General features: G+C 39.0%; 3 protein-coding genes across 11 annotated transcripts in view; 1 reads left to right on the forward strand and 2 right to left on the reverse strand.

Annotated features, from left to right (window-relative positions):
* The window catches only part of LOC112565838, a 341,939-nt gene that overhangs the window by 60,491 nt on the left and 267,697 nt on the right, over nucleotides 1–13,751 (reverse strand). The gene's annotated exons all lie outside the window — the stretch shown is intronic.
* Nucleotides 1,507–12,099, reverse strand: LOC112565834. Of its 9 annotated transcripts, none has more exons than XM_025241656.1 (8): nucleotides 12,025–12,065; nucleotides 11,412–11,514; nucleotides 10,923–11,109; nucleotides 9,639–9,794; nucleotides 8,042–8,156; nucleotides 2,999–3,070; nucleotides 2,203–2,297; nucleotides 1,507–1,979 (listed from the first exon to the last, which is right to left on the reverse strand). In XM_025241656.1, exons 3-8 carry the CDS (start codon nucleotides 11,054–11,056, stop codon nucleotides 1,970–1,972), a joined length of 582 nt encoding a protein of 193 aa, XP_025097441.1. In that variant the 5' UTR covers nucleotides 11,057–11,109; nucleotides 11,412–11,514; nucleotides 12,025–12,065; the 3' UTR covers nucleotides 1,507–1,969. The 9 variants fall into 9 exon arrangements, with proteins under 9 accessions (XP_025097441.1, XP_025097447.1, XP_025097444.1 ...); XM_025241662.1 differs by having other exon boundaries at nucleotides 10,923–11,075; nucleotides 12,025–12,057; XM_025241659.1 differs by having other exon boundaries at nucleotides 11,412–11,500; nucleotides 12,025–12,049.
* Nucleotides 12,119–13,751, forward strand: part of LOC112565815 (uncharacterized protein PB18E9.04c-like) — a 31,509-nt gene continuing 29,876 nt past the window's right edge. The window contains exon 1 of the mRNA XM_025241620.1: nucleotides 12,119–12,340. The gene's annotated coding sequence lies outside the window, so the exon portion shown is untranslated. The remainder of the gene's footprint in view (nucleotides 12,341–13,751) is intronic.

The raw sequence follows: 13,751 nt of genomic DNA on the forward strand, positions 1-13,751 counted from the left end.
TTTCTAAAAGATTTATATTTCTCGGGGGAGCGAATATTTGAGTGGTTAGAGCGTCCAAACTGAGAGGTGCACCATTTTGATACCCACGTAGCAGTTCACTTTTCCCAGCTGGTGGGAATGGGTACCTGAAAGAGGGTTGGGGAAGTTAAGGCAGTGATGGGCACCCCTCTCATGTAAAGCTGGTTCGGAGAAAAGTGAGGTCCTCTAAAACATCACTCCCTAATGACTTGAAAAAAGTTGGTTATGGTACAATCTTTACCTTATATTTCTCAGTGAGCTCCTTTATAGTGTGCAGCTCACTCAACAACTAGACCAAAACATAAAAAAGACTCCTTTGGGGAAAACTTTTTGGAAGCACACCTCATTTTGGCATTTGAATCAGTTTGTCATTGATTTTTTTTTTATCAAAGTATATTTTAAAGTATAAGGTGCTCCTAAACTCTAGCTTCAGTAGTGCTGCCTGTTGGAAATTGTGTGAATTATGTTACCCTATATGACTTTTTTAAATGCACACTTGCCTATGCTTTAGAAGTGGCTTATCATCAGTTCACTGAGCTTGCCTTACATTCTATACATTCATAACTGCAAGATTAGGGGTGTCAGCTTGCCTTACTTCTTCAGCAGGTGATTAGTATCTCACAGGTTAAAACCAGAAAAGTCAGAGGTAAATGTGTGTTTGTAACTTTTTGTACGTGCATGCACACACACACCCCGGTCATTACAGGGAGTTTAGGAACTAAATGGGTGAAGGGTTTGGGACAAGGGTAGCATAATGGTGGGGTTTAGAGTGGGTTAATCATACCAACTAGGGAGCAAAAATATATTTTACTGGGATCTTGTACAGGGGGCTGAAGGGTTTTCACATCCAAAGATGCATTGGTGCATTACAAACATGCAGTATGATTGGGGGTTTTAGCCATCCTTTGAATTAAAAAAAAATGTATGTCTTAACAATCAGAAAAACCACACCGCAACATACATTTGTTAATGTGACATTTATCCTTGATGTCTTATTTTCATGCATAATGACAGTGTGTGTGTGAGAGAGAGCGAGGCAGGGTAGTCTGGAATTACACCAAATAATTTTTGCAGGATTCCTTGTGATGCAATGGTGCAATTTTTTTCAAATGGAACATTTGGACGTTTTACATTATGTTGAAAAATTCTAATTTTTATTTAAATTTACAATGATTTTAAATGTGTCTGTTTTTGATATAATGTGCTATGTATGCATTTGAGTAGCATTATATATGCATATAAAGTGTATGTGCATGAGCATACACACAAACATAAAAACAAGCAAACCCATCTATGCACATAAGGGAGTGCACATGAACATACTCAAAAGTGCTCACCTATGTCTGAGTGGATGTGGCGACACAAAACAGAAATGCGAGTACTTTAGTCCTGAATTAAAGTCCATTACCACTAAATTAAATTCTAGCCACAATGCTATATTTTGTTATTCTCCCACAGATCTAATCCTGAAATGACCAGAAGAATATATTTTGTGATGAGGTTGACTTTATTTAAAGAATGCCTGCAAAAATGGTTTATCACCACACAAAATGTCACCCGTGAATAAATTTATTATTCAACAGATACTCAACAAAATTCTCTAAACAACAAGAGGTCTGAACGTGAAAACCTGTGCTGAGGTATGTTTTGTAGAAAATCCAGGCCCTAGCAGAAAATATGACATTGCACTTAAGCTTGGTACATCCTGCAAACATTTTGCTTAATATTCTCCAACTTTAGATTTAAAGTGGTACTTGCATGGATCTTAAATTGTTCACTTTTATATTCTTTGCACCCAGGTGATTCATGTACTTGTCATTTTCATGATTTCGGCCGTACATGTTCAGCTGTATCAAGCTGGATTTTGTGCTCAGTCATGTTGTAGGTGACTGTGACAGTGGTCTTGTCATGAACAGTCGATATCATCTGATACTTCTTCTGTGGTCCTTCGTCAAAGAGGTCTGAAATGCAGAGATAAACACACGTCAAACCTGATACTTTATTGCCAACATTTAAAATTTGAATAAAAAAGACACTTAACCCATTCTAGTCCTCTGACCAAGAGATGACATACTCCAAGCTTGTCAAAACCAACACTGAAAGATCTATGGTATTTTACCACCGATGATCGCTTTATGAATGCAGAGGACTTGACACAAATGACCCAAAAAAAAAACCACTTACTGTGAACTCTTGCAAACAAAAAATTGAACTGATTTAGAACAGATGGAAGAGAAGACAGTCTGTTTGATGCTGTGAGAATCACATGACACTTGCCACTGAAAAGAAATGTAAAACGTGTGCCACATTTTCCTGCAAAAGCATTATCTTGGTGCTGTCAAATCACATGCAATCGACTAATGCAGGGGTGGGAAAACTACAGGCTGAATCCGGCTCATCTGCCAAAATGTGAAGTGCACTTGTTAAACATATTTTTATTCAGACTTTTTATTGAAATTTAATTCATCAAGTACATCAGCATTAGAAATCGGCAGTCCATAACATTCTAACACAGACAAAGTACATAAGATAATAAATTACATGGCTGACATATCTGATGTAGACGTTAGCAACAAGAGCGGCTGACTTCTAAGGAAAGGCTGGTTTTAAAGTTTTATTGTGAGCAAATTCAAACTGCTTCACTTTGCACAATAAATTCGGTAAGTGAACGTCATTATGTACTCATTTGTGTCCATTCTATTATCACTAAGTTTGTTGTTTAGTCAACTGGCGTGGTATTTTGGTAGTTTTACTGGCCCACTGCATAGCTTAAGAGAATTGATGCTGGCCTGCAAAAAGAAAACTTTACCCACCCATGAACTAATGGGACTGACACCTATAGCTTGGTTATGAGTTTCTGCTACTGAAAACATAGTTAAATAACAATGAGTATTTTTCTTAGTTACTAAAAAAAATGCCTAATTATCCACATAATTTTGCATCTATGATTTATCTCCATTATTATGTGCAATGTAGCAACCTTTTGGAAGCTATGAAAGCAGCTGCATCTAATCAGAACTGCACACAAACGGGCTGCTTCATGTTCATGGTCCTGCAACAACAGATTTTGAAAGAATTTATCAAACAACACAGCCAAGACAACACCAAACAGTTTGTAACAATGCCTCAACACTGTCCTGATAAACAGCTACCACCCATCATTATTTATAAACTTCACAGTTACTAATGACAGACCAGACCGACAAATTTCTTCACATCCACACAAAGCATACACTGTACTATTTTCACTTCCAGATTTTAAAACATGGCCACAGTACTAATAACTTTGCTGAATGTGACCCATTTATGTCGCATCAGCCAATAACAGATGCAAATGTATATAGTGACTTCAATTTATATTCATATGTGTGTGTAGATATATATTTTTTCATGTGTCTGTTCTTAATCAACCTGAAGTTTCACGTGAACCAATCAGTCATTTGCAGGGAGAAAACTCAGTTTATTAATCACCTTTTTTCTGTCTTCAAGCTGTAAAGATCTAGTAGGGCGCAACAATATTTCTAATGACTGAGGAAAGCTATATGCAAGACACTACTTTCCCAAATCTGGATGAATGCACCCCACTTCTGTATTCCCACCTTCAAAACATTATGCACAGTACATGGACATTCCAATGGTCCCATTTCTCCCACTGAAGCCTCTACCACATTAAAGTATCTTTTGTAAATCATGATGTCTGTTTCCAGAATGAAAGAAAGAGGGGAGGGGTCAGTATTATACAGGATTTGGAGAAGTTGTGTCTTGCACAAAGCTTTACCCAGTTATTAGAAAAATAAAAGACACTCCACTAGAACTTTTAGTGGTCATGCTTCAAATGTCAAGGGCTGTATGGGAAAAAGACATAAAAGTTTAATAATAATTATAAAAGTATGATTTATATAGCACATAATCACGCTCATGAAGAAGCATCATCTCAGTGCTTAGGACAAGTAGATGACATGGACAGAATAGACAGAACAGAAGGAGAAACAACTATGGAGAGAAAAGACGCAAAGGAATCAGGGAACAAACATTAAGGATGGAGAGTGTCATAAATCTACAGAGGAAGAAGAGCAGGTAAGACTCATCAATTTTTTATATTGTGACTTACAGGATTCAAACTGAATTAAGGTTGAAGTTTGCTGATGATGGGCTGATGACAAATGTATATTAAATTTCATCACTTAATTAACACAAAAATTAATGCAACCTCCCAATCTTCCTCAATTTATAAGGTCTTAATAACTATTATATATATAAACTCTTGTTGTACTGAGTGATCAGCTGTTACCCTTAAAGTCATCTTCACTCTTGATGTGTCAAAAGGGTGTCTTTATGTACGCAAAAAGTGCAGGTAAGATAATATATAATTTAATCTCATCTTTGTAAAATGTGACGGAACCATCGTTGTGGTAACATATTCTACACCGCCTCCGCGCATGTGAGCACGCACGCATTTACCCACACACGCATACACGTATGAGCATGCATAAATCTTGAACGCGCGCGTCCACCACCACCACCCCAACACACACACAGACACCTTCTAATCCCTTCCAACAAGAACAGCTTGCTGCCTGCAACAGCTGTCGGTGAGGTGTGATCAAATAGGATCTGCACACCTATATCCGTTTAGCCCTACCGTGGTGACCCAATAACAAGTTGCGGAAAGCAGCAGATGTCTGTGTGAGGTGTGATCAGCTAGATCTACCTCAACCGAGGTGACCCAATAACAACTCTCGGCAGATGACTCATTCGCCACCCTGCCTGCTCCCCTTCCCCAAACCTCTCCTTCACCCTCGCGTCATAGGCGCGCCTAGCAACGGCTGACTGCTGCCTCAGAGGACGCCGCAACTTAAAGCCTCCTTCACACGATCAACGATTCTGGGATCACGTGGCGTGTCCAACCCCATATATAGTTCATGCTTGATTCTTCCAGGTTTGTCTCTTGCCATACAATACTTCTGGAACTAAAAAAGTGACACTACCCTCCTTTTGATACTTTCCACCCACCCTCCTCATCTAAGAATAGTGACAATTGTGTGTTATGATGCTGGAGAAACGCGCTATACAAATGTAATTATTATTTTTCCCACATCACAATGCCGGATTCTGTATCAGCTGCATAAAATGCACGTGCAAACTTTCTGCATAATGTTCTTTCAACGGGAAACATATGCTACATGTTGACTTAATGATGAAAAGCACATGTCACAACGGAATGATTGCAATAAAAATTTCAGTCAAAACAAAAGTCAGTTGTCTATCTATCATAAAATACACACTTTTTGCACATAATTTCTGTACGAATTCTACTTCGTTTGATGATGTTCAGGGAGCCTTTTCCATACCTATACATTTACCCATATATGCTGTATTTGGTAGCTGAAGATTTAACATATAAAAGAAGTAAAAAATGAATGGTATTTTGCCAATCATTATTATACGGTATATAGTTTACAGCGCAGTTACATATGCTTTTTGGGAATATCTACTTGGCAACTACATTCTCGTTCACAGAAATAAGCTCACTGTGGGAACAGCCCTTAATTGTGACGGTTTTACCGATTCATAGAACAGGTAGTTTCGTGGTAGGTCCTGGACGCGATGCTATTAATTTCAACGACTTTCCGCCCCAACCACCTCCTAACCCTTACGCTTGTTTTGTTTTTTAATCACCTCTTCTGCTTCTATTTTCTCATCGCTTCAAGACCCCGATTTTGAGTGTGTGGCCACGAAATAAGGATTCGACAGCTGAGCAAAGCTGTCCTTGTGTAAGAGCAATAAATCAGGCATAAGCTCCCCTGCACTTTAAGCCATCTGTTGAAAAGTAAGTCAAGCAGTTGATGTTTTCCTCGAGCACGGTGAGTGCGTGCGCGCGCGCGCGTCCGGTGTGTATATGAATTAGCAATAAAGTGAAAAAGAGAGGAGAGGGAGCAGACCGACAAAATAGGTAAACAGCTAAAACTATGCAGCTCTTCTTGTTTTTAATCTGAGCTTCTTGTTGCTTTTCTAACCCTACCCTCCAAGCATCATCTGCAATAAATTTCTGTTAAATAATACAAATAGGAAAAGCTGCATGGCTCATGCTGAGTTTGTTAGCATGCCACAAAGACAAATCACTAAAAACTCGTTTTGTGTCACAATCTTATTGCAAACAGTGTTGTGTATCTGTTTTCCGTTTCACCGATGGCTGCGTGAACAGCGCAGAACCTCAAACACCATCATCTCAGACACTTGGTCTTAGACGCGCTGCAAAGGTGAAGCAGTAGAGTGACATCATCATCTATATTTGGTTATCGGCGATGTTGGTCGCCGAATGCTGCGCAGTGTTTGAGCTGGGAGGCGGGGGAGGGAGGAGGTAACAGATGACGCAGGCGCATGCGCACGTCGCAAGACCCCCACCACCACCCCACGCAGCAACTGAGATTTAGGATGAGAGGGTCCTGCACATGCGCGCACGTAATCTCACCCTGCACGTGCACATCTATTGTCCCACCCCCCGCCCTTCTCTCTCTTGCTGTTGCGCATCAACAGAGACTGTGTTCCTCATCATATATTATATTTTTCCAATAATCATTTGAAAGCTGCTTGAAGCTTGAAAACTCTTTTTCTCCCTCCAACCCCACTCCAACACCTCAAATTTGTCACCGCCTTTCTCCAAGAACTTCCACTGCTTTGCATGCCAAAACAGACGACTTAGTCACGCTACCCGTCAACATAGCTCTAATTTTTTATTAACTTTTTTGCGTTTGAGGCACGGGATTAAACTGGCGAAAATGGAATGTAGGTCTAGTGATCCTGTGGTGGTTGCCTTCACGTACGCACAGACAGTACACAGTCAACGTGGTTGCTGCATTGATCGTGTACGGATTGTTGTGTGAACAGCTCAACCTGCTGGTTCAACGCAACGGCTTCGAAGCCCGGTGAGCGTGACTCACTCGCCTGGCGCCATTCAGTGTTTCTACACAGACAACGGTACGGTTGTGTAATTTTGTTTGAAGTCCTCCTGAGCTGCATGCTGTGACCTATCTATACACTCCAGACAAGTGGAGTAGTCTGCAGCCAATCAGCTGGCAACTGTCATAACCTATCGCATCAGTGTGACTTTGTCCTCTGAGTCATCTGGGCAGCGTGGGCTGCCTACCCCATAATGTACCAATAATAAACAATATTGACATGATTATGGTGGGCGCATGAGAGTGTGGGAACAGATGCTGTGCTTGAAGTGAACATATAGTTACCTCGGTGAGATGTAAATTTAATAATACTATAAATAAAAAAAGCGCCTACTTTGACAGGCATGACCTACAAAAGTCCTCTTTAATCAGACAACTGAACAAATCAACATTCCCCCCTCCCTACAAAAAGGTTTTCCACACACAAAGCTACAGACATTTGACTGAAGGGTGGAGAAAGCGGCCCCCGGGGGAAAAAACATTTTTGTGACTGCTGGAAATCCCCATACAGCTTATTAATCATTGAAACTTTTTCCAATAGGTGTGGATGAAAATCAGTGTTTTCCGATAAGCAGAATGAATCCCATTGAAATGGCTACAAAGTATGACAGATGTTCTGTTTACTTTACCCCAGAAAATCTTTGCCATTGCTTTAACATCTCTGGAGGCTGGACACTACTTTATAGCTATGGAGACAAGACATCTTTGACTTCTGCAGGGCAAAGACTTAAGCCCTCGTCAGTTGTTTTCTTGGGGTGTTACCTTTTCATCCACTGTGCATGTGAGAAGATGCACATCTATCCAAAAGCTGTAATTTTGTGCAGCACTGCATATATACGTAAAGCTCTTTGTCCTTGTTGGGGAAAGGTTGATGGGCAGCAGACAAACTTGAGTAGCCATATCAGAAAATAAAGAATCAATTTTATTCATAGCACACAAATATCATGATACACCTATTATATCTAGTGATATTCAATTAACATGTAGTGAGATTTCCACTTGATGCTGCCATCAGTTTACTGTCATTAACTGAAATACAAACTAGTGTTCTAGAAATATCTTACCTTACTATGCCCAATGTAAAAATCAAAATCATCAACAATGATGGCTTCAGGAAGGACTGGATGAAGATGCACATTGGCACACCAAATTACCAACTCATCTGCATGGTCTGGATACCTGATTATTCACAAAGCAAATGTTTTCAAAAAGCTATCAGTGAAGGCTCTCTACTAAAGGTGAACACTAGTCCTTCAAAAAAAGTTCTTTGTTAACCAGTACTCAGTAATCCAAGATAAGCATTAGTCCTTAAAGAGGCCTGCCAGCTAAGATCCCTACTCCAGCCAAATATGTCCTTCAAAGAGCTTGAACCTTAGTGACCCATTCTCTGAGCTAGCAAGTGGTGATGCCAAATAAAATAAGTCTGACAAATGTGTATCATAAAAATTTCGAGATTTCGAGGTTGCATGGAGTGTGTTAGATTAATGTAGGTTGCTGCAAACCATGCATGGTCACCTGTGATGGTTATTTTCTGTACTTAAGATGTTACCGATCAATGGCTACTGATGAAACTATGCTATGCAGATAAAACTGCGCCTTCTATCTTTTTATGCAGAAAATTTAATTTAAGAAGTACTGCAGATGCAAAAGACAGAGAGAGATTGAGAAGCAAAACTCACACTGGCAAAACAACTTTTATACTCCTTTTCACTCAAAACTTTGTACTGAGCATGAGCTTTCAGTCAGTCATGGTAATGGTATATCAAAGAGTACAGGTGTTTAACTATTATTTCACCATACATGCATACCTACTTAAATGACATGACAGATCAAAAACTGACAATAAAATCACAGCTGGAAGAGTCAGCTGCAGACCTGGCTATGGCAACACATGATGTAAATTCTGGCAAGCTTCGATTTTCCCAGTGACCAAGTTTTTGTAACCTCCTTACAGCACTCTCCAGGTTTCCTTTGTACGTCATTCACAAGTCTGTTGTCTTTAAGGCAAAACACTGCTGACCTTTAGGGGACCTTTCAGCAGATTGCCCTTCAAATTTTATGCTATAAAATGTCACCAATGCCTCCCTTTACTGATACATTCCAGCATTTTGTTATGACAGGGAATTTATGCCTATCTTCTTCCACCAGTCTTTTATTTTTGTTTTGATCAATCAATTAAATTTCTTTTTGTTTTTTTTAATTTGTTTTTTAATCCCATCATCATGATCAAGAACACTGTGGTCATTATGTTGAGGATGCAAGAAACTTTACTGTGTTTTAAAGTGCAAGAAAGTGCCCCAACTTAAAAAAAAAAAAACGTCTTGCTTTCAGTTCAGATAGACCATTATCAGATTGTATCTGATGCATCACTAAGGAAAGAGACTCAATCCAACTTTTACTTATGCCTTCACTACCTTGTTCCCATCATTAAACAAAACTTTCTGGGAATGTATACCACACGTCCACACTACTCCTGCCCTCCCACCACTTCTACAGGCTGAAGTCACTGAAAAACATTTAAAAGTTGATGCTGATAAATATATATTCTAAATACTGTTGTTGTAGGCGTTAGATGAGTAAATAAAAAATAAACTTAAAATTTACAGACGTCAACTTTGTCTATGCCTTTAGATAATATTTTAACTATTTTAATATACTGACCACAGTTTCATAAGCTGGAGTGCTCTTGCTTCAGGTGTGGGCATGCCATGCACAGGCAGGGGTAACCGAGACAACACCTGAGGTCGAATAAACATAACTCTTCGATTGTCAGTTGCCATAGATACTGCTGCTTGGAATGAAAGTGCAGTTTTACCACTGAGGAAAAATGCAAACAAACAAGAATAAATTTCAGCATATCCATTTAAGATTCATGATATTCCAAAAGCTTATTTAAATGCTTCTTAATTGAAAGTAATTTCAAAACAGAGTACTGAATTTTTAAGTTACTTGCCTAAAATACACAAGAATTCTTTACGCAAAACTGCCAAATGCAGATAATGAGAAAGATTATAGAGCCTTTTGTAAAACAGATGCAGAATCCACTAAGTTACTATAACAAGCCCTCATTATAGTTTCTTAATTGAACACAATAGAGATAAGTGTCATTCAAGAGTCAAGTCCAAAATCATACAAATTATAAAAATTATACTACTTTCTACAGACAGTCAATTAAAAACTAAGATAAATGGATACTTTAAAACGTCAGTACAATGTGCAAATTATTGCATTTTCTGTATTCTGCATACAAAGTACACATAGGCACTGATATGCGATAGGAACACGTCTTCTTTTTCTTTGTTCTTATTCCTTTAGGCCCCCAGTGGAGCATAGGGCCACAACTATACCATGCCATCAGATCTAGTTCTTCCCAGTTGGGTCCATGTCATGTCAGCTTCCTCTGCCTCGCTGTGGACCAATCTCCTCCACGTCTGTCTGGGTCTCCCAACCCTGTGCTGTCCCTGTGGATTCCAGCCCAGAGCTTGTCTCATTAAATTGTTGGCCAGCTTTTGCAGGGTGTGACCGATCCAGCCCCACTATCGCTTCTTGATGTCTTGGCTGGCATGTTTTTGTTGGTTCTCTCCCACAGGTTTGTATTGGAGACCTTCTCAGGCCATCTGATGTTGAGGATGTGGCGCAGACATCTGTTGGCGAACGTCTGAATCTTGTTGGTATGGTGTTTGTCATACACCATATAGAAGGATTACTTTACATTTGCGTTGTAGATGCGGATCTTGGTGTGTAGAGATAAAGCCTTGGAGTTCCAGATAGGTTGCAGGATCTGGAATGCAAGCCTAGCTTTATTTATTTGGTTTCTTACATTTCATCTGCACCTCTACCTTTGCTGACTATGCTGCTAAGGTAGGTGAAGCAGTCAGTATCTGAACATGAACACACGTAAAGTCTATAAATTTCCTTTATCAGCATGTGCCTCTCATAACTCACCATCCTTTGTCTCCAACAATTACAATATTAGAAGAATCCTGTGCCAAGATCCCAAGAGTCCGCTGTGCATTATGGTTTTCATCCCACTGGAACCATGGTGACCCAAGGGGCAGCATATACAGCAAGGATCCCATTATTATTCAGGAGAAGCACCTGCATCCAAAAATGTATCCTCTTTACCTGCATCCTGCAGGTAGAGAATTTGGAAAGCTCGTAAAACCACAGAGCATAAGCTATGGCGAAAGCAAACGTTTTGCCAGAATTATTATTATTATTTTTTATATGTCTGATTCTTGACTATATATGTTACTTTTCTCATCCTTGTCTTCATCATGAAAGGTTATTATATCCCTGTTAAGTCTTTGAACAGAGGCTTCATACTACATACGGCTTTGTCAGATTGAAGTGAAAAGTAGAATGTTAAAACTTATGTGTAAGAAAACTGAAAAAAATATTTCAATTTCGACAGAAACAAATCTCACGACTTACAACTTTCATGCCTTGCTCAGTAGTTGTTTCCCTTAGTTCAAGCCATAGATAATGTGAACCTAACCGCCTCCTTCACTATTATCTCAAATCTATGCACGTATGTCTTGTAAAAACAAAAACAAAAAAAATCACACTTTAAATCATGCCAGGTGTATATCAAACGATTTAACTGTTTCGTTTTACAATGAACTTGTAAACAATGCTAAACTTTATGAGTGATACGTGTCTAGTCTCGGGAATGAAAAGGATGCGAATCTAGATGTAATAAAATGTAGCAGTGACAGAAGCAGGCAACGCCCAGATGGCTGTCAGAATTTCAAAGAAAATGATACATTGCTATGAGGATACTAATACGGGTTTTAAGCAAACAATTTCATGCCTTGCAGTCTCGTAACTTATAATAAACCCTTCCGTCGCCAACTATCACGGAACTAAAGCTTGAAGACATTACTGCAGGCCGTTACACGAAATAGAGTAATACACACATATGGATCTATGTACGCATTCAGCGTATATTCAAGATATAAACAACACTTTTTAATGTCTGACATTGTCAATAGAGAAGTTTTGAGAAGAAGTTCCTGCTAGTGTCATAGCACGCTACCAAGCTTACACATGTCCGGAGTCCCCGATTTTACGCAAGCGAATGTAAAATAGAACGCGTCTTCTGATTGGTCCTTGATGATTTCATACCGCAAAATATGGCAAATGACCTCACCGGGCCAGCAGAAAGGAAGTGTTTGAAATATGGTAAGCTGAGTGGTTCACACGCATTGGCGAGTACACGGCTTTGTATCTGTTAACATGTGTTAATTTAATGCCAATCTACCTACCATGCATTTGTGATGAAGTACACAAATCAACAACTTAAAATTCTTGAAACATGAGGATTACCAGAAGATTCACCTTGACGTTCGTTTTCTTAATCGGTGAGTATATAACAGTTCATTTTGTGTGACCTATCCTCAACCCAGATGAATGTCATGTGTGTTTGTGTACGTCCAAACATGTTCACGATGTTTGATGTTTGTGTCATACGTATGGCTTCGTGTGTGTAATAGTAATGTACTGTTACTGTGCTGATTTTTTAATGAAGAGAAAGAAGTATTTTTACTTATTTGGGGTTTGGGTTTGCACATTTGTATGCTTGATCACGATGACAAGATTTTGTAACAGAAAGATAATGCTAAAAATTATTGAAATGAGTTTTTAGGGCGGCAGCGATCGGTGTAAAATTATTGCAAAGTCATTAAACTTGTGGAAAGTTTTGGCGGTGATTCGTCATTTCAGACAACTGTACAAGGATGAATTACGTATGTTTTCCTGTTTGTGGGTATTTCATCGTCTTGCTTTCAGTTCGTGCGAACTTGTCAAATGAGTTCACTTGTTCATGTGGAGTGAGCATGATGGTTGATTGGCGGAATTCCTTAGTGACTTAGTCATATACCTCCATGGATATAGTACTTGCTGATTAACTGTAGATAACCAAGGCACTGCTTGGGCATTATTTACTAGTCATCGTATATAGGCGATGAGTCTTTTTTTTAAAAAAAAAAAACCATGTTGATATGGCCTGTGCTGAGTCACACGGTTAGGTTCTAGATGACTTTGCAAAAGTATTCCTCAAAGGCTATAATAATAATGACATTTTGAACTAATAAATGAGAACTACATAAAATAATATGAAAAAACAGAATTCAATTATTAAGTATGCACCAGCATGTTTGCAGTTTGGTTGTTAAACGAAAGCATCAGAAAATGTGCTGGTACTAAAAGGTGGTCATCAGAGAAACTAAACCAAATGATACAGTTATTAGCATCTTGCAGACATTCCAACCAGCCAGACTCTGACTCAGAGGTTGTTTCCTTGTTAAAAGAAAATTTAGTAAACATTACAGATCACAATTGTTAACGACACAAATGCTACCAAATTCATACAGAACATACCCCATGAATGCTAGAATGTTAGTACATGTAACGGATAATATGGAATTAATTAATAATATATCACTTATGTGAGTAAATGTATCAATTCAAACCCGAAGACTCACATTCGTATGAATTGCTAGTTGTCTGACTTGGGAAACTGAATTTTCTTTATTATTCACTGGTCGTGGCTTAGCCCCAGCTATTTTTTTTAAAATGTTGTTATCTTTAAGTTCTTTCCTCCCTCCTTTTCCCCACCCTCTCTCAGCACATCTGTGCAACCCCAAAATAATTCTGGCACCAGACCAGTGTCTGTCTAGATGGATCTATGTCTGTTTTTGTCAAGTATGAGACTTTCTCTGAGAGCATCTGTTATCACCATGCAGCCCCTGTAGTTCATCATCTTTCTCTAAA

Source organism: Pomacea canaliculata, linkage group LG6 (genome assembly GCF_003073045.1).
Source record: "Pomacea canaliculata isolate SZHN2017 linkage group LG6, ASM307304v1, whole genome shotgun sequence".
Classification (NCBI taxonomy): domain Eukaryota; kingdom Metazoa; phylum Mollusca; class Gastropoda; order Architaenioglossa; family Ampullariidae; genus Pomacea; species Pomacea canaliculata.

Bases quoted from the DNA above. Each gene is read 5' to 3' on its own strand.
- LOC112565834 (XM_025241660.1), bottom strand. From the start codon at position 11,056: ATGGGATCCTTGCTGTATATGCTGCCCCTTGGGTCACCATGGTTCCAG. The intron at 9,795-10,922 runs GTGAGTTATGAG...ATTTTTCCTCAG, and splicing joins ATTGTTGGAGACAAAGGATG to TGGTAAAACTGCACTTTCAT. The intron at 8,157-9,638 runs GTCAGTATATTA...GTGAATAATCAG, and splicing joins CTCCAGCTTATGAAACTGTG to GTATCCAGACCATGCAGATG.